Source organism: Suncus etruscus, chromosome 5, assembly GCF_024139225.1.
Source record: "Suncus etruscus isolate mSunEtr1 chromosome 5, mSunEtr1.pri.cur, whole genome shotgun sequence".
NCBI lineage: Eukaryota > Metazoa > Chordata > Mammalia > Eulipotyphla > Soricidae > Suncus > Suncus etruscus.
Genome location: NC_064852.1, coordinates 19791986 through 19812996, shown reverse-complemented (window position 1 = coordinate 19812996; position 21011 = coordinate 19791986). Strand labels below are relative to the sequence as shown.

The 21011-nt window shown below is 53.3% G+C and overlaps 1 protein-coding gene across 1 annotated transcript; it reads right to left on the bottom strand.

Annotated features, from left to right (window-relative positions):
* Positions 1-232: 232 nt before the first annotated feature.
* Positions 233-8484, bottom strand: GTF3C5 (general transcription factor IIIC subunit 5). Its single transcript, XM_049774043.1, has 11 exons — positions 8290-8484; positions 4929-5148; positions 4341-4539; positions 3023-3218; positions 2733-2837; positions 2367-2481; positions 1934-2014; positions 1759-1856; positions 1535-1617; positions 1016-1158; positions 233-721 (listed from the first exon to the last, which is right to left on the bottom strand). Exons 1-11 carry the CDS (start codon positions 8428-8430, stop codon positions 534-536), a joined length of 1569 nt encoding a protein of 522 aa, XP_049630000.1. The 5' UTR covers positions 8431-8484; the 3' UTR covers positions 233-533.
* Between the last annotated feature and the right edge of the window lie 12527 nt (positions 8485-21011).

Genomic DNA, 21011 nt, shown 5'->3' with positions numbered 1-21011 from the left:
CTAAACAGGAACATAGAAACTCAGCTAGCACCAACCATAGCCCAGGAAATGCTCAGACACTGACTTGAGTAATGCCATGGAGAGAGAGAGAACAATTACTACAATCCTGGTTGATCTAAGTTTTGATCATTTCATTTGCCTTGATGTTGGAAAAAACAATATGAAGTCAGTTTGTTTGGGTTTGCCTGGAGGCAGGCTGGGGTGTTGGGTGGGAGACTGGGGACACTGGTGAAGGGAAGGTCACACACTGGTGCTTTGATTGGGGTTGGAACACGAAATGCCTGAAATGACTGTATTATGAAAAACTTTTATTATAAAAACTAAGGAAAAAAAAAAAAAACACCCTCACCCTGGGCCAGCACCGCTTTGTGACCAGGCCCGGCTCCCGACTGTCCAGGTTCTCAGTCATGGGGAGGCCTGGGTGTGCCCTGGGGGTACCCTGGAGGCCTGACCTCTTGAGGCCATGAGTCAGATGACACTTCAGGGACAGACTGTGGGGAGCTGTCCCATGTCACCCTGAGCACATGCACAAGTCACACGTAGTCCAGCAGCTCTGTCACCATCTCGTTGTCACTCGCATCCTCCTTGTCGCTCCCATCTTCCTTGTCACTCCCGTCCTCCTCCTCTTCGTCCTCCTCGTCCTCCCGGTCCTGGTCCTCCCCACACTCATAGGTCAGCTGCTCACTGCTGTCCTCAGCTTTGGTGGAGCTGGAGAAGAGGGCTGAGGGGAGAGGCACTGTGAGGGGCAATGGGGACAGGTCTGCTCTGGGGTGTGGGGGCAGAACCCCAGATACACGAGCTGTAGGTGTTATTTATAGGGAGGGTCCCAGCTTGATCAGAACGGGGTCTGGGAGACCCCAAGGGGATTGTGATGCTCCCTATGATAGCCATCAAAGGCCAGACAAAGGAGCAGGCCATGTCCTGCCCCCATGTCATAGCCATACCTTCCCCTCTGTCCCTCTCCCTCCCTCCCCCATCTCCACCCCTCTATCCTTGCCCTCCTGCTGTCCCTCACCTGGCCTCTGGGACCGGATGGTGTGGCGGATCATGAGAGACATGGCATCCCGCAGGTCATCGCCCGTCTTGGGGAGGCACCAGCCGTCCCGCTCGGTGCAGAGGGTCTCCGTGCCGTCATTGCGGCGGATGATTCTCTGTAGCCTGGACACGAGGGACACATGTAAGGCACAGTCTGTGTCATTCAAGTCTCTCTCGACCGGGGTTCCTGAACCTCATGTCCCACTCCTTGTGCTGAGGGCCAGCCATGCACTGAGCAGCGCACGGACCTCGGGCCATACTGGCAGTGGCCACAGGGCACAGGCATCATTACAGCTGGTGTTCAGGAGAGTGGTCAGAGCCCTGAGAACAAATGATGCTCCCCAGGGTTGGGGGGTCTATGCTCACTGGGACACAAGGACAGCACCATGGCGGGGAGAAGCCAAGGCTGGCGGGACCAAGACTGCCAGGCACGAATCATGGACCCACCCCTGCGACCCCACGTCCCACCCGTGCCCCCATGCCCCCAGGTGCCACGCACTCTTCCACGTTAAGGTCACACAGCTGGTAGAACATCTGTCGATAGGGTGGCAGGGCCCCATCCCGGAAGATGTAGACTGAGTCCTATAGGGGACAGGAAGGTCAGCAGCACATCTCAGGGGTCCCCAGCACCCCACTGTGCATCAGGAGGGGGAGCCGTGGAGCCAGAGCTAGCTTAGCCTGCTGAGGCCCCAGACCCCCATCTCCCCAACAGCCCATGCCCACCTTGAGCTTGTACTTGGTGGAGGCAGGTTTTTGGGCTCCGGAAGTCCCTGAGGTGCCCAGGCCGTGCTTCAGGTCCTGCACAGTGATCAACTGGCTGGCTGTGGTGGGAGAGTGGGCGCTCACGAGGTGCCCACATCCTGCCCTGCTGCCCCGTGTGTATGTGGGGGTCACTCACCAGGTTTCTTCACCGTGATGGGGAGGCTGTAGTTGCACGTGCTGCGCTTGGCCTTCACCGGCAGCTCACTGGGGGTGTAGCCTGGGGGTGGAGGTGAGTGGGGGTGTAACCTGAGAGTGATGGGTGAATGGGGGTAGAGCCTGTGGGTGGGGGCCAGTGGGGGTGGAGCCTCAGACAAGGGAGACCCCTCAGGACCCTTTTCTGGCGCATAGGCCAGTACTCAAGACCAGGTTCTGGGTGTGTCCAGACCCTTAGCACAGGCTCCTGAGGGTGTCTGGGCCCTGTGGGTATCACAGCTATCACCCTTCATGGGTATCAGAGCCTGAAAAGGCCTGGTGTTCCCTCACCCCCATTCTCCTGTACAGAAGATGCAGGAAAGTGAGAGCGGAGCTGGTGAAACATTTCATCCCACCAGTCTGGGCCAACGCTTTACCGTATTTCATCCCACACCGGATCCGGAAGTCCAGGACCTGGTACATCTTGGCAGCGGGGTCCTTCCGGGGGTCGTACCCGAAGCGGATCCACAGGCTCCTCCAGGGACCCGTTATCTGGGGAGGTACCCGTGGAGTGTGAGGTGAGGTCAAAACGGGTCCTGGCCCCCTGGGGGTTCAGGCCAAGATGGGCATAGTCCAGGGGCTCTGGGTGTGGGTCCTACCCAGTCATGCCTTGGTGCTGAACAAGGGGTGTCCCTGAGACATCAGCTGAAAGCATGTGATACTGTCCTCTGGGCCGAGATGTGGTGTGGGAGGCCCACAATGGGGGCTGTGTGAGTGCAGGATGGGGAGGGGCATATACTCACCATGTAATAGGCCACGTAGGGCAACAGAACCTTGAGCTTGTCTGGGTGGATGTTAAGGTTGGCTTTGACGGCATTTCGGGACCAGACGGGGCGAATGTCAAAGAGCTGGAGACACAGAGGCTGATGAAGTCCCGTGTCGGCCCCCTGTAGACTGAACCCTGATGGACCCTCCCTCCAGAAGGGTCCACCCTTCCCCGCAGAGTCTCCTGGGGACATTTGGGCTACAAGGGGTGAGGGCTATGCCCTGGCAGGTGGGGAAGGGGTGCCAAGGCACACCCACTGGGTCTCACCTTCCGCAGCTCTTCCTCTGTCTGGCGGTCCACCGGGTTGGCACACACCCGCCTCCACGTGTTTTCGGCGGCCTCCAGTGGCTGCGCCGGCACCTCTTCATCCTCGAAGTTGACGAAGATGGCATTATGGGGGCGACGGGCCCTGCTCAGGCCGATCAGGTTCTCACCCGACACAGTGGGGTTGTTGTAGCCTTCCCTGGGGGGACCGGTGGGGTGGGATGAGCAGGCAAGGGGACCCTGTGGTGGCCCTGGGATTTGAGGGCTGCTCCCTGGAGTTGAGGATCATAAGGTTCTTGGCTGATGCAAAAGCTGGCCCAGGGTCTGAGGTCCCACCCTGCAAATGGGGGTATCAGGAAGGTACCCAGGGGGTGGCTGATAACCTCCCAGGCTTTCCCGGAGGGGATTTGGAGCTCTGAAGGTCACTGACTGAATGTGGGTGTGTAGGGAGCCCCTAAAGCCCCTGAGAGTCTGGTGGGATGTACAGGGCTTGGGGCTGCCTAAAGACAAATCAGAAACCTCCCTTGAATTGGGGGTTCAGGTGAGGGTGAGTAAAGGCCCCACAGCCTCTGCAGCTGTTCTCACCCTCCCTGACCGGCATGGAGCAATGTTGTGTCCCGAGTACCAGTGCTAAACTCTTTCTGGGGGCGCTGCCCACACCTGCCCATGGCTCTGATGCCACCCAGGGCACTGACCCAGCTGGGGACTCCATAGGCAACCTTCAGGGTCCCCTATGGCTCCCCCCCCCCCCACCCCGGGCTAGTAAACTTGTAGCTCACGGGACCAGGCAGAGCCCGGGGAGGGGATGACAAGGCCATGCACAGGAAGGCCACTGGTGAATGGGAATCCCTAGGACCTGGACAAAGGGCAGCTTCTCTGTGTGCAGGGGGGTGCATGCAGGGTGTATGTATATTCGGGGCATATAGTTGGGAGTGTGGGATATGTATGTGTGTAGTATATATGTGTTGGGTGTGTGGGTGTGTGAGTGCATGGGCATGTCTGTGAGTGTGTGTGAATATATATATGCATGAGTGAGTGAGTGAGTGTGAGATGTGAGTGAATGAGGTGTGTGAGTGTATAGTGTGTGTTTACATGTAAGTTTATGTGTGATGTGAGTGTATATTGTGCATGTGTTTATGTGCAAGTGAGATATATATTAGTGTGAGGGTATATGTGTTTATGTATGTACACAAGCATGAGATGTTTGATTGTGAGGTGTGTGCAGGTGACATGTGTGAGGGTATGTATGTGGGTGTGGGTTTGTGTCTGAGTGTGAGGTGTGTGTGTGAGGGCACGCATTTATCTTTGGGCGCTCACTCACCGGTGGTGCGTCTCAGGCCGGTAAAAGTAATCCACGGGGGTGTCGAGGCGGGAGAAGATGGGGGGCGGGATGAAGAGCGGCAGGTCCTGGTGGAAAAACTCCTCCTGCTCTGGCTTCTCCAGCAGGATCTTGTTGTACAGCGACATCAGGGTGCCGTCTGGCTGAGTATGCACGGCCAGGTACTGGAAATCAGACATGCCTGGGGGACAGGGACAGAAGCAGGGCACTGGAAATCAGATATGCCCGCCCACTCCAGGAAAACCCCAGAACAACCCCTCCACAGCAGATCCAGGAGCACACCCCCTTGACAGGAGCAGACCTGGGAGCACCACAGCCAAGTGTGAGAGATCTGGAAGCTGATATGCAATCTCCAACCCTAGCATGGCACCTGATTTGGGGCCCCAAAGCCAGGTCACACCTGACCCTCCCACGCTTTCTCTGGAATCAGGGCTGATTTAGCTCCAGGTTTTGGCAGCCCCAGAACTGGCTCTGTGTCCCCCCACACACACAAATTGCCCCTTCTTGGCTGTTCCCACAGCTGCCAGCCTGCTCCAGGCTGGTTGTGTACATGCATGCCCCAGCTGGTACCTTGGAACTTGTAGATGGTGGAGACAATGCCAAGTATCTCCATGTCAAATGCCACCTCGGGCTGGGTGCCAGGGCCGGGCGCTGCCCTCTGCTGCCGGACCTTCTTACGGACACGGAGCAGGAGGCTGCTGGTGCTAAAGCGGTTGGCACATAAGGGGTGGCAGTAGGGGTCTTGGGGCCGGAAATACAGCTCCAGCCTCTTTGAGGGGTCTGCGTAGATCTGGTTAGGGAGAGTGGAGACCAATAAGCAGCCTGGCCAGCATGGGGCTGCTCTGCTGTCTGAGCACCCCCACCAAAGTGGGACCCTGAAAGACAGGAGGCTTCTCCTGCTGGTCTAAGCTCCCCCATCAAATGCTGAACACTTTGATACGACCCCTTCACTTTACCCCCGAGAACTTAGAAGATATCTGGGGTTAAGGAAGGCTGGACCACAAAGGCTGAAGCCTGTGGTTTGGCAGGGTGAACAGCTGCTGTGAGAGCTGGTCCCATGACCCCCATTTCCACCCTGCATAGTGGTGGTCTCCTTCAGCTTTCTTCTATGCAGGGGCACACTCAGGGATGCTCAGGGGTTACTCATGGCTCTGAGCCACGAGTCAGAAATCATTCCTAGCAGGGATTGGGGGACCCTATGGGATGCCGGGGATTGAACCCAGGTCAGCCATGTGCAAGGTAAGAACCTTCCCAGCTGTGCTATTGCTCTGGCCACAATCTGGAGTTTTTGAGGATCCACTGTTCGACCTCCAACTTCCCCACTCACCTTCCCTTGGTGCATACACTAAGTGTTAGAGAAAGAACTAGACTTTGGGGGCCGGAGAGATAGCATGGAGGTAAGGCGTTTGCCTTTCATGCAGAAGGTCATTAGTTCGAATCCCGGTGTCCCATATGGTCCCCTGTGCCTGCCAGGAGCGATTTCTGAGCATGGAGCCAGGAATAACCCCTGAGCACTGCCAGGTGTGACCCAAAAACCACAAAAAAAAAAAAAAAAAAAAAAAAAAAAGAACTAGACTTGAATATTTGCCCTGTCCTGGGACCCCTGTGAACCCCACCTCACCTCTCTCCCCAGCCATCCTCCGGGCCCCACAGGAGGGGCAGAGCCGCCTAGATTCAGTGGATTTCATGCCCATAAAGTTCCTCTTTTCTAGTCTATTTGAAGTCACACACTCAGGTATCTTGGTTCTGACCCAGCTGAGAGGCTGTGGCATGGAAGGCAGAGGTCGTGGCATGGCCAGGATGACATAACTGTACATGTGGGAGTCACAGACCTCTGGTCATGTTTGGTGGAGATGATCACCCCATCTCCCATGGTCACCCCGAATCTCCCATAGAGAAGATAGGGCAGGCCCAGGGGATCAAAGGCCAGTGAGGCACCGGGGCCGACCAGGACTCCAAACCCTCCCAGTGTGGCCCCTGCTGCTAAGGACAGATGGAGACAACCACAAATAATTCACTAAATTGGGAAAACACTTAGCTCAACACCTACCTGGCATCCACATTGGACACCCACCCCATGTACTCAGCTGTCCCCTGTAGGCAGGCCGCCCATGGGGTATCTGAAAGAGGGCAAGGGGTCAAGGTAACCCCAAAATCTTTTCCTAAAGGCGTCCCTCTGTGGTAGAGGGCAGCTGCCCTCAAACAATGAGGGTCTAGACCTGAGAGAACAAGCCAGAATGAATGGTGATGACGGGGCTTCCTGGTACTGTGTGCCAGCCCCCAGGATCAGAAATGGGAGGAGGAACAAGTGACAGTTGAGAGCACTTCAGAAAGGAGTCTGTACAGGAGCCCTTCCCTCCAGGTATGCATCACTCTCTCAGTTCTGTACTTCTCTAAAATCTAGAGCAAGTGCTAGGTAGGGCATTTGCCTTGCACATGGCTGACCAGGGTTTAATCCTCAGTATCCCTGAGTCCACCTGGAGTAATTTCTGAGCACAGAGCCAGGAGTAACCCACAACGCAGCTGGGTGTGGTTCAAAAAACCCAAATCAAAACAAAACAAGATAAAGTCTATAATCATGAGGGCTGATCATTGGCTTTGGGGACAATCCTGGGCAATACGAGCACGTCAGAACTATGGGAGAGAATGCAAAACAAAGTTTAGCTCTCCAGAAAGTTCCTAAGCAAGTCAGAAGACAAACTTAATTTTGGGGTGGGGGGCAAGAGGGATAATACAGGGATTTGTTTGCCTTGCACCCAGCCAACCCCAGTTTTAATTCCTGCCAAATCCTCTCCCAAGTGATAATGGGGTCCAACTGGGGTCCCTGAGCACAGAGACAGGAATGAGCCCTGTCTGGGTTTGATTCCTATTACTACATGGTCCACTGAGCAATAAGTCAGGCATAGCAAGATGCTTACTTTGCACACAGCTGACAGGCGCTGGATCCACAACCTTGCATATAGTCCCATCCCCATCCCCAGAGCACCATCAGGAGTGATGCATGAATGCGAAGAAAAAATTTTTTTTCTTTTTTTGGTTTTTTGGGTCACACCTGGCAGTGCTCAGGGGTTATTCCTGGCTCCAGGCTCAGAAATTGCTCCTGGCAGGCACAGGGGACCATATGGGGCGCCGGGATTCGAACCGATGACCTCCTGCATGAAAGGCAAACGCCTTACCTCCATGCTATCTCTCCGGCCCCTGCGAAGAAAATTTTAGTGCACACACACACACACACACACACACACCGTTACCTGACAGGCGCTGGATCCCCAACTTTGCATCTAGTCACACACACACACACACACACACACACACACACACACACACACACACACACACACACACACACCGTTACCTGACAGGCGCTGGATCCCCAACTTTGCATCTAGTCACACACACACACACACACACACACACACACACACACACACACACACCCCGTTACCTGACAGGCGCTGGATCCCCAACTTTGCATCTAGTCACACACACACACACACACACACACACACACACACACACACACACACACCCCGTTACCTGACAGGCGCTGGATCCCCAACTTTGCATCTAGTCCTGTCCCCAGAGCACCGTCAGGAGTGATGCACAAATGCAAAGAAAATTTTAGTACATACAAACATACACACACACACTAAAACTGGTCGAGTTCACTTGGTCAAGTTCACACCCGGTGGTGCTCAGCTTTTGGGCGCCTGGCTCTGTGCTCATGGATCAGCCCTTGCAAGGCAGGGCAGGGCAGGGCAGGGCGCTGGGGCTGAATCGCAGATGCAGAGGTGATGGTTCCCGTCGGGATGGGGTGCAAACAGGGCTCCCCTCCCCACTTACGCAGCAAACCGCCCACTCCGGCTAGGCAGAAACGGTCCCTGTCCCCGCCCACCCCCGAAGCAAAAGCGGCCCCCGGGCGGCGGCCTACCCGGGACACGGCGCCCTCGCCGCCCAGCGTGCACAGCATCTTGGCCGCATCGCGCACCCGGCCCGGGTACTCCACGCACACCAGGCGCCGCTCGCGCCGCAGCTCCACGGGCACGGCCTTGCGCCCCGCCGCGCCCGCCATCCCGGGACGATCGGATCTCGGGGCTCCGGGGACTGACAGTCCGGGCCCGCGATGGAGGCAAGAACCCGGGGCCGAGGCAAGGGCCCGTGGCTCCCACCCATCCGATTGGGCGCTCGACGGTTGCTGAGGCGGGGTCAGGAGGCATTGACCAATAGAAAATCAAAATGAACCGTGTTTTCCGCCCCCCCCGGGAATTCTAGCCAATGATGACAGCCGAGGGGCGGGCCAAAAGTGCTTCCGGCTTGGCTTGTAGAGGCGGAAGCAGAATTCGACCCAATGATGGCATTTTGGGGCGGGTCAAGATTGACTTCCGGTCCGCCCTTTGGAGGCGTCGCTGCGGAAGTGACTTCTGGGCCCATATTTATCTGGAGTTGTCAGGTCCTGAGGAAAAAAAGAAAGAAAAGAAAAGGAAGAAAAGAAGGAAAGAAGGAAAGAAGGAAGGAGAGAAAGAAAGAGAAGGAAGGAGAAAAAGAAAGAATAAAAAAGAAAGAAGAGAGAGAAAGAAGAAAGAGAAAGAAAGGGAGGAAGGAAGGGAAAGAAAGGAGGAAAGAAAGAAAAAGAAGAGAGAAGGAAGGGAGAAAGGAAGAAGGAAAGAAAGAAAGAAGAGAAAGAAAAGAAAGGAAGGATAGAAAGAAAGAGAAGGAAGGAGAAAAAGAAAGAATAAAAAAGAAAGAAGAGAGAGAAAGAAGGAGGGAGGAAGGAAGGGAAAGAAAGGAGGAAAGAGAAAGAAGGGAGAAAGAAGAGAAAGAAAAGAGAGAAAGGAGAGAGGAAGGGAAAGAAAGAAAAAGAAGAAAGAGAGAGGAGAAAGAAGGAAATAAAAGAAGGGAGGAGGGAAGGAAAGAAAGAAGAAAGAGAAAGAAAAAGAAAGAGAAAGAAAAAAAAGTAGAAACTAGAAATCTCTAAAAGGATTCTTTTATTGGCGGTCTCCACTGAGGATTCTCAACCAACATCACAGTTGGTTCAGCACAAGGCCCAGCAGGGTGATTGCTGGTGCCCTGCAGTGCTGGGGTTCCAGGGCATCCTGAGTACTGGAGCCCTCCAGGGCTGCACGGGCTGCTGGAATCCCAGGGCCCCCTGGAATCAGGGCCCAGCTAAAGACTCCCTAGCCGCTGTACTATCTCCTGGCTCTGGAATGATTTTTTTTTTGTATGTTTGTTGTTTTTGGTGCTCAGGGGTTGCTCCTGGCTTTGCACTCAGGGGTCATTTCTGGCGGTGTTCAGGGGACCATATGGGATGATGGGCATATAAGGCTAACATCCTGCTTGTTGTGCTATTGCTTTTGCCCCTGCAGTGATTTCTGAGTCAGATAATGATGGTGGTTCTAGAAGTTCTCAACATGCCTTTGAAAACAGTGTGAAGTGGAATGAGAAATATATGTCACTAATATCAACCAGGACCTGGCAGATGAAACCCAGGAGCCAACTAGCAACTGAGAATGGGGATGGGCCAGAAACGTCCCTATCTGCCATCCCGTTGAGACCTGTGTAGCAGCCACCAAAGAAGGGTCTTGGGGCCTGGAGCAGTCTCTAAAATTTTCTTTTTTGGGGGGAGGTCACATCTGGCAGCGCTCAGGGGTTACTCCTAACTCTGCGCTCAGAAATTGCCCCTGGTAGGCATGGAGGACCATATGGGATGCCGGGATTTGAACCACTGTCCTTCTGCAAGCAAGGCAAATGCCCTACCTCCATGCTATCTCTCCAGCCCCCTCTAGAATTTTCCATGCTTTGAGAGGACATTCCTTTTTTTTGGGGGGGGGTCACACCCAGCAGCGTGCAGGGGTTCCTCCTGTCTCTACACACAGAAATCGCTCCTGGCATGCTCGGGGGACCATATCGGATGCCGGGATTTGAACCACCGTCCTTCTGCATGCAAGGCCAATGCCTTACCTCCATGCTATCTCTCTGGACTAAGAGGACATTCCTTTACAGAAGTCTCTGTTCTTCAGTATTGCTTGAATTTTCCAGAAAGAAGAATCTAGGGGGCTGAGGCAATAGTACAGTGGTTAGGGAATTTGCCTTGAGCATCCTTCAAGCTTGTCAGGAACAATTTCTGAGCACTGGGTCAGAAGTGACCTTTGAGCACTGCAAGGTGTGACTGTATTGCTCCACTTGTTTTCTTTGTTGGAAGGCTCTTACATCTGGAAGTGATCAGGAGCCATTCCTGGTGGTACTTGGGGAACATGTATAGTGTTGGAATTTGAGCCAGAGTCCACCTTAACCACAAGGTGCCTTGTTTTTGTATCTTGTTTGGGGGAGAACCACACCTGGTGGTTCTCAGGGCTCACTCCTGGTTGCGGACAGGGGATCAGGAGGTCATAAATTGTACTGGAGATTGAGTGCAGTCAGCTGTATGCAAGGCAAGCACCCTACTCACTGTACTGTTGCTTCAGCCTCCGAACAAAGGTACTTCTCTCGCTCCAGTCCCTGGAGGAGAATGTCAGCAAGAGTTAGACTGAACATTAGTCACTCCCCCTGTTCATCTGTACACATTCTTCATGCTTGATCTGACCTTCAATCCTAGTGGACATGTTTTCATTAGCTAAATGTGCCCCCTGCCCCCCCAGTATTGAGGGAATGATGAAGTCTTCAAAACCCACAAAGCTGGTCCTCATCCTCTGGCAACTTCAGCCAGGTCAACAGGTGACATTCCCATCTCCCAATCTCCCATCTGTGCTCTCTAGTTTTTTGAGTGCTATTGTCTTTTTATTTTATTTTTATTTTTGTTTGCGAGGGGGGGCACACCTGGCAGTACTTGGGTTACTACTGGCTCTACACTCAGTGTACACTCTACACTCCTGGAAGATTTGGGGAACCATATGGGATGCCAGGAATCAAACCCGGTTTAGCTGTATGCAAGGCAAATGCCCTCCCCACTGTGCTATTACTCTGGCCCCAGCTGTTGTCTTCTTTTGAAGTAAGAGTGAGCTTTCTAGAATGAATGCTCCCTCTAGTTCTCTGCCAAGGTTCTCCACCTCCCCTCTCCCAGCCACCCCCATACCCCTCTACCACAGGCTAAATCATTTTGAAGGGTTTCAGTTTAAAGTGCCCTTTGCCTGGGAGGCCTCATGTGCTCCTGGGGTCCCCAAGCTTATTCCCACACAATCTTTTACTTTTACTTCTTGCTCTTTGCTCCTGCCTCCAGCAGCAAGGTTGAACCACATCTAGCTCCCTATTGAGGTGTTGGCACAGGGCTTGAGAGCACAAGTTCCAGGGCCAATGAGTCCACTGACCAGGGGCCTTGTCACATGACCAGGGCAGCTGAGCCAACACCCATGCTGCCGCCAGTGGGAAAAGCTGGCCAGAAGCACTTCTGGGGTTTTAGCACCCTGATTTCTCCTTTCACCTCCAAGCTCAGGAGGGGATGAATCCTCTAGGAGGCCCAGACTTGGCACTTTCAGATAATCTACAGACCCTTTTTTATTTTCTTTTTTGGTTTTTGGGTCACATCCGGCAGTGCTCAGGGATCACTCCTAATTCTACGCTCAGAAATCACTCCTGGCAAGCTCAGGGGACCATATGGGATGCTGGGATTCAAATCACCGTCCTTCTGCATGCAAGACAAACGCCCTATCTCCATGCTATCTCTCTGGCCCCACAAATCCTTCTTATTTAGGTGTATTTAGTTCTAGTTTAGTTTAGGGGCCACACTCAGCAGTGCTCAGAGCTCACTCCTGGCTCTGCATTCTGGAATCACTCCTAGTGGTGCTCAGAGGGACCACATGAGGTGCTGGGATCAAAACTAAATCGACCTTGGGAAAGGCCAGCTCCAGGCCGCTCCACAAATTTCTTTCGGACCCAGGACATTTCTGGCCATGAGCAGATCGGTCCCTCTCCCCAGTTCCTGTCAATCATTTCTGCTCTCTCTGCTCCTTTCCAGGTGCGAGTCGCTCTCCAAGGTGCTGACTCTGTCCTGGGCAATGTCAAAGATGAACACTTCCCTCCTCCAGGGCTAACTAGTTGTGTTAGAAATGCCCCAGCTTGGTAGGGAGAAGACTCTGCTTGGTTAGGTCATGCAGATAGGTTTTTAGTAGAGACAGCTCATGCCTCAGGAAGCAGGTTGGGAGGAAAAATAGCCCCCCCCCCACTAGCTGCTGCCACTGCCAGCTGCACTCCAAACTCACTTTTCCACTGGCTCCCACAGCAACACCCAGTGTGGAACTGAAAGGGAGATGACAGGCACCTTCATCCTCTGTCCCAGACCCCAAGAATGGAGGATATGGTGCACGGGTATTAGCTAGGCCTTAGCACTGCTCCCTGGTAATAAATCTTGGGAGGTGAGGAGATGCCTGACACTGCAAGCCATCTGCAAGTTCGTGTAGGCTCTGAATACTGAAAGTTTGGGACTGGGTGGGGGTAGTGAGCTACTAGAAACCAAGAAAAGGGACTTTGGAAATTTCCCATAGGCCCCCAAATTTGAATAATCTCAAGCAAAAAAAGCAAAGGTATTTTGTTTATGTTTTATTATTTTGGAGCCACAAAATAAAGTGATGCTTAGAGGCTACTGCTGGAGAGCTTGGGAGACCACATGGGATGCTAGGACTTGAATACTTGTTGGTCTCGTGTAAGGCAAGCGCCCTCCCTGAGTTACTATCACCCAGCTTGCCCTACACCAGTTTTAAAACACCCGCAGTGCACTTAATAAACTGACCCAGGACTGGGTGATGCTACCTTTGGCCACCAGATGGCAACAGATGGTTACTACTGTCACCTGCTGGTCAGAGGCTCTCAGAGAAGTGGGAGGAAGGGCCAAGTGGCCTTCATTGATGAGGGAACCAAGGGGGCTAGAAAAGCCCCATGGGGTCAGGGCCTGCTGTCAGTGAAGGTGAAGCCCACACCTTCCCCCATACAGACACGTGCCTGTCCAGATTCTGGGTCCTCTCCACGGCTGTGCTCTGAAATTGAGGTGAGAATGGGATGGGTTTCTACAGATTCCAAATGAGGGCCCCAAGCAACAGTGGGTGTTGAAAAACATATTTATTATAGAGTCTGGATGGAGGTAGATGATGGTGAGATGGCTAGGTGGTGAGAGGCCTTTCTCTGCGGGCCCGGACCACGTGCCTGCAACTCCCTTCCAGTCTGCGGGTCTCAGGGTGGTAGTGAGGAAATGATCCGCAGGCAGTCAGGTTTCAGGAGACATGAAGCTTTATTAGTAAGACACCCTAGCTACCGAGGCTAATCTTTTAAGCATGCTCTCTTCAGCTGCCCTGCCATCTCAACCTGTCTCTTCTCTCTCCATCCTGCTTCTTCCTCCATTTCCCGCTGAATCTCTCTCAATCCCCATCCTCCATACAGACATGTGCCTGCCCAGATTCTGGGTCCTCTCCACAGCTGTGCTCTGAAATTGAGGTGAGAATGGGCTATTGGATGGGTTTCTACAGATTCCAAATGAGGGCTTCAAGCAACAGTGGGTAGACATTTACCTTGCACATGGCTGTTCCAGGTTCACTCCCTGGCACCTCATAGGGTTCCTTTAACCCCTCCAGGTGTGATCCCTGAATACAGAGCAAAGAGGAATGAGCATAACTGAACATTACTGAGTATGGTCCCCCCAAAACCCACCAAACCAGACATGCTTGTTGCAAAGAATAACACCCCCACCCCTTTCTATTCAGCTAATGGTTCTGAAGCAAAAAGATTATATCCTGGATGACACTGCAGGAGCTGGGGAGAGAGTTATGGCTCTAGTGCTCTGAGCACCCCCCCAAGATTGACTTCCTGGGGCCATAGCGGTGGAACAGTGGTAGGGTGTTTGCCTTGCACGTGGCTGACCTAAGAAGAACCGTGGTTCAATCCCCCAGCATCCCATATGGTCCCCAAGCCAGGTAACCCTGAGTGTCAATAGGTATGGCCCAAAAACAAAAACAAAAACAAAAAATTTGACTTCCTGAGTACAGGGTCAGGAGTAAGCCCAAAGCACCTTTAAGTGCACCCCAAAGCCAAACAAAACTCCAAAATCACTGATAATCAAATTTTTTTTTTTTTGGTTTTTGGGCCACACCAGGCGGTGCTCAGGGGTTACTCCTGGCTGTCTGCTCAGAAATAGCTCCTGGCAGGCACGGGGGACCATATGGGACACCGGGATTGGGACCATATGGGACACTGGGATTCGAACCAACCACCTTTGGTCCTGGATCGGCTGCTTGCAAGGCAAACGCCGCTGTACGATCTCTCCGGGCCCGATAATCAAATTTTTGTGGGATTTTGGACCACAATCTACATACAGTGCTTGGGAACTATTTTTGGTTCTGTGCTCCAGAGTGACCCCTGGCAGTATTTGGGGGACACAATAGGGTATTGAACCCGGGGCAACCACATACATGCAAGGCGAGTACCTTAATCTGTCTTTCCTCTATGGCCCCAGACGACTGGTTTTAGACCACATGTGTTTCACCACAGTCTAAAACTTGACCTGAATTAAAAAAAAAAGCTGGTAGGTGAGACCATGCAGAGTTACTCTGTGTTTCTGTCCTCACACACCAGCAGACTCTGGGATCTGAGGGACCCTCTCTATATGTTGTCAGCATATATCTAGATGCAAAGCCACAGGTTGAGCCCGTAACCAGTGATGTCAGGGGAAAGTCAAGCATTGGATAAAAGTGATTGTAACTGGGGCTGGCGAGGTGGTGCTAGAGGTAAGGTGTCTGCTTTGCAAGCGCTAGCCAAGGAAGGACCACGGTTGGATCCCTTGGCATCCCATATGGTCCCCCCAAGCCAAGAGCAAGTTCTGAGTGCTTAGCCAGGAGTAACCCCTGAGCATCAAATGAGTGTGGCCCAAAAATCCAAAAAACAAAAAATAAATAAATAAGTGACTGTAACCAGAAAATTGGCATGGATTTTGCTAATCATGTTCTTTCCCAGAAGAATGTGATGAGTTCTTCATAGGCACAGACGAGGGAAAGCTGCGTGCCTAAGGGCTGGGAAAGGGAATGCTTAGCAACTAATCAACAGGAATAATTATTCCCAGATTTGAAAAATATTTGTCCTGAGGCTGGGAGATGGCTTATAGGGCTGGTGCTAAGACTTTGCATGCTGGAACCCCATGATCCTGGGCATAGAGCCAGGAACAGCTACCAATCACCACCAGGTATGTACCAAAAACAAAGGAACCCAAACCAAAACAAAACAAAATAGATTCGGGACTATCTCTGCACCCAGGGATCACTTCTGGCAGTGCTCAGGGGACTACACAAGGCACCAGGGATTGAAGCCCACGTTGGCTGCATGCAAGATCAGTGCCCTACCCACTGTACTACCTCTCTGGCCCTGTTATTTTTGTTTGTTTGGTGTTATGGGGTCACTTCCAGCAATGCTCAGGAGTTATTCCTGTCTCTACATTCATGGATAACTTCTGGCAGTGCTCAGGGGACCACATGGGATGCCAGGAATTGAACCCTGGTTGACTGCATGCAAGGCAAGTGCCCAACCCACTGTCCTATCTTTCCAGGCCTTCTCTGGGCCCCCTCTTCTACTTCTCAACTACTTCTCCTTTTTGCTTTTACTTCTCTATTTCTAAATATGAGCATCTATATTACTCAATTGTTTTTAATCTTTGAAAAAAAAATCCTTGGCCGCTCCCACATTTCTGCCTCCACCTCTGTGAGCCTGACTCTTTGGTCTTTCTAGGTACTATGACAACGGGTCACTGAGGTCATTCCATTGTGTCATACATGAGTCCCATTGGTTCCATGAACTTCACTTTTCCTTTCCCTTCTTTCATCACAGCTATTCTAAAGAATCTTTCTCTACAAATGCCAGCACATATCATGATTCAGCCAAGGCAAATAGGACAAGGCGCCACCAGCCCTACTCCCAGAGCCACTGTTATCACACCAGATGTTTCGCATCAGATTATGGAGGGATAATTGATGCAATAAAACACACCCAGCTGATGGGGTCAGAGCCACAAAGCACAGCGGGCAGGGCCTTTGCCTTGCACGCAGTTAACCTGGGTTCGATCCCTAGCATCCCATATGGTCCTCTGAGCAGAGTCAGTAGTAACCTATGAGCACTGCCTGGTGTGGCCTCAAAACAAACAAAACCCACACCTAGTTTGAGGTGTGTGACGGGGTTCTCTGCAAATAGCCTGACAGACTCACGTACTGGATTGTGCTGTCAGAGGTCCAGCACCCTGAATTCCAGCTGCCTCTGCACCACACCCACAGGGCCAGGAACGGGGCAGCTGGGTGGGGGGGCTCCTAAGGCCACCAGGGGGGGACCAGGGTCCACCCTCACTGGAAAAGCTAGTCCAGGATCTGCCTTTCCCCCCACACCCATGCCCATACCCTTACCAGGAGAAGGTCTTCAAGAGGTGGAGGAGAGTAGGACCCTTCTTTACCTCAGCTCACCTGGGGCTTCCCTGCCCCCATAGTGCCATTTCAAGGCAGCACCCCTAGTCCCCACTCACTGCCCTCCACACCCTCTAATACAGGGGCTCTATGTCCCCCAAAACAGACTCCAGTGGAATCCCCCACAGCCACATGCCTTTTTATTTTTAGGGGGCTGGGTACTCAATATGTGACATTCAAACCCAATGACACCCCCAAATTCCTGATGAGAGCACCCCTCCTGCAAGGCTTTCACCCCATCTTTTCTGTCTGGTTTGCTTTGGTAAATGTGGGTGCCATGCCCTGAAGTGCTCAGAGCTTACTTATGGATTGTGCTCAGGGATCACTCCCAACTGGGCTTGGGGGACCATATGGGGTGCTGGGGATGGACATCGGGTAAACCACATGCAAAGCCAGCATCCGCTCTACTGTGGCTTCCATCCCTCTTTGATAGGATTGGATTGTTTGTCTCTCTGGAAACACTCTACATTTATTTTCTCTTCCAAATTATTGTATTGTATTGCACCACTTGGATGATGCTTAGGGCTTGCTGCTGGCTTTGTACTTTGGGACTGCTCTTGGTGGTACCAGGATTTAGGCTGTGTGCTTACCTGTGCTCTCTCTCTTTGGTCCTTCCAATCATTTCAATGACTCAAAACATGGCTCTCGATTCCAACTCACCCTCTCATCCCCTTGGGCACAGCACAAGCAAAGGCCCTAGAGCAAGGACAGAGGGCTCAGCCCCCTTCTCCCCTCAACAGAGCAGCTGGTTCTAGGAAGGGTCCTGCACTAAAAGGTCAGTAAACAGGGGCTGGAGAGATAGCATGGAGGTAAGGCGTTTGCCTTTCATGCAAGAGGTCATCGGTTCGAATCCCAGCGTCCCATATGGTCCCCCGTGCCTGCCAGGAGCAATTTCTGAGCATGGAGCCAGGAGTAACCCCTGAGCACTGCCGGGAGTGACCCAAAAACCACAAAAAAAAAAACAAAACAAAAGGTCAGTAAACAGAGGGATCTTGAAGGATGGAGCATTGGTACTGCCTCTCCAGCCCCCTAATGCTCCTCTTGACATTGGGGTTTCTGGAGTGTTTGTCACTCAGAGAGAGCCAAGCAGGTGTGATGTATATTCCAGGGTCAGCCTTCTTCATCATATGAATTTATTTTTATTTATTTATTTATTTGTTTGTTTGTTTTTGAGCACACCCTACTGCGCTCAGGGATTCTTCCTGACTCTGCACTCAGTAATTATCCTGGCAGGCTCGGGGAACCCTATGGGATTCTGGAGATCGAACCCGTGCAAGACAAAGGCTCTCCCCTATGTTTTGGTTCTGCTCCCCCCAAATTAATTTAAAAAGCAGGTTCTCAGGGTCAGATAGGGTCAGAGTCGCTACAGAGCACAGAGCCAGGAAGGTCCAGGGCCCGCCCCGGTGCAGCCCAGTTAGGGGAACCCCACTTCTCTACCCAGGCCTCCCCCAGCTCCCGGGCTGTGTTGGCCCCAAGCTCCGGACCCTCCTGTCGCTCCTGGGCTCTCGTGCATCTCTGGGTGCCACCCAAGAACCCGCTGACTCTGAGCGACCTTGCAGGGAGCTGTCACGCCTCCGGGAAAGGAACCCCAGCACCCCACTAAGCTTTACTGCCCGGCCCCGCCCGCCCCACTGCTTCCCCTTTCCGTGCCGCTATCTCGTGGGAGACGCCGAACGCTTCCCCTGCCCCGAGAGCCGGGCCGAGTGCGGGGACTGAGGCTCTTCCCAGCCCGGGCCGGGGAGGGGCTGGGTCGGTGCCCCACAGAACCCCTTGGCCCTCCCGATCGCTGCCCCGCAGGCCCCAATATTCTCACAGGACCCCCGAGGTACCCACTACCCCCGCTGTTCCCCCAGATCCCACACACCCCACAGAACCCAGCAGACCCCCACAGTCCCCGCAGGAACCCGCAGATCATGTAAGACCCTCGCAGTCTTCTGCAGACCCCCTAAACTTCTCATAGGACCCTCAAGACCCCACAAGACCCTGTAGAATCCCTCAGACTCCACTGTCCTCACACGCTCTGCAACAACCCTGCTATTCCCCGCAGACACCAGCTGCCCCCAAAAGATCCCGCAGGACCCCCTTCCAGCTGCCCTCGCAGGCCCCACAACTCCCCGAGGCCTCCCATTCCGGACCCCCAAGACCCCCGGCGGTGCCCCCCCTCCTGCAACCCCTCGCAGGGCCTCCTCCCTCTGGCCCCACTCCAGGAGGGGGTCATCGTGCCCGGGGGTGAAGCCAGGGGGCGCTGCTCCCCCTCAGATGCCACCTCAACCCTGCCTGCTCAGGCACTTCTTCGCGGGCTCCCTCCTTCTCAGACATGCCACACACCCCTCAAAAATTAAAAACTCCTAACAGCCTTTCCCTCTTGTCTCGCCTCTCTGGGACACAACCAGCCCTCCCATACACCCCTAGGCTGATTGGGGTGCTCCTCTCTGATGAAACCAACCTCAGACACCCCTCCTGGACCCTCTACAGCCACCTTGTCCCCCCCCTTCGGGGTGCAGAGGGACTGTCTTCTTCATCAACGTGGTGGGACAGTGACTCTCTGCTCTGGGGTCCGGGGGGTTCAGAAGTAGGGCCAGTGACCCAAATACTTATCATTCAGGGGACTGGTCCTCAAGCCAGCCAGGACCACCCTGCACCTGATTGGAAAGAGGGGGAAGTGGAGGGGAGAGAGAGGAGGGAGGGACAGAGGTGGTGATGGAGGGAAGGAAGGAAGAGGGGTGCTAGAGGGAAGGATGCAGGAGGAAGGGTGCAGGGTGTCTTCCCTGAACTGCTGCCTTTTCATTCTTTCTGACCCCTGGTCCTGGACAGCGGCACCTACTTGGTATCCATGGTGGGTTCTAGGGGGCCCTGAGGGCCACGTGGAGGGATACTTCCCCACTTGCCCAGGGTTTGCCATTGGGAGGGGTTGAGATCTCGCAGGCTGACAGTCCCTGAGCACTGTGGGTACTGCCCAGCAAAGCAGCCTCTGTCCAGGGGTCCTGTCAAATCTGTCAGAGCTGTGCCTCAGTTTCCACATATGTCAGGGGAAGGAAAAAAAGGCACACACATGGCTGGGACCTGTCGGAATAAAATGGGCCTTCGGCTCCTCAGACCAGGCTGGGGCTAGTCTTGGGATTGGAGGCTCATATGCCCAACAGGTAGCCCACCTTCTGCTGTCTGCCAGTTACATCTATTCAACTACACATCCATCCATCTATTCATCCATCCATCCATCTGACCATCCACCCAGCATTTATATATCCACTGCCAATCATCCACTCACCACCCAGACTTCCATCCATCCATTCATCCCTCCCTTTCTTTCCTTCCTACCTTCCTTCCTTCTTTCATTCCTTCCCTCCTTCCATTACCCCCACTTCCTCAGACATTGGAAAAATACCACTTTCTGGGGAGCAGAGCTGTGGAGATTTTGTGGGCTGTGTCCCATGACATGCACCCCTATTTGATGACAGTGACAATCCTCATCAGAAGGGAGATTGGGTCTCTGAGTCCTCAGCGGCTGAGGCCTGTTGAATGTGTGAATGAATCTAGAAAGAGGAAGGACCGAGCTTGGTGGAGCATCCAGAACTGCCCTTTGCCCTTCCAGCAGGGGACCAGAGACAGGCAAAACCAGTCAGAGGAAAGGAGTGGGCAGGAAGGTGAGGTGTGCTGGTTCAGGAGTGCTCTGATGCTTCCTTGTAGCTCCCCACCCTGGCTACATGGGGTTCCCAGTCCTTTACAACAAACCAGGAACTTTCATGCCCTTCCTCTGTGCCAACAACCTCTCTGTTGTTATTATACTAAAATACACATGAAGAGAGACCTGAGGCATAGGATGGCAGGAAGGGCACTTGCCTTGCACAGGACCAATCTAAGTTCAATCCCTGAGCCCTGCCATGAGTGATTCCCTGAGTATAGAACCAGGATGACCCCCTGAGCACTGATGGTGTGGCCCCAAAACAAAACAACATAATATCCACACAAGATGTGCCCTGAGAAGCCATGCTTGGCGACTCTGCAATCCAGCCCTTTGTGTGGCCGGACTAGGGAGAGCAAGGAAGATCCTCAGCATCATGGGGACACATGGGAGCCTCAGTCTGTGGAGAAATGAAGGACACCACATAGAAGTGACCTAGAGCAGAGTTGTGACTCCCCAAGGCAGGGACACATTTGGCTGCCTGACCTTGACTTGCTGGCCTTCCAGGGATGGCTGGCTTCTGCCACCTGTCCCCACTGTCCTGTCTTGGGGACC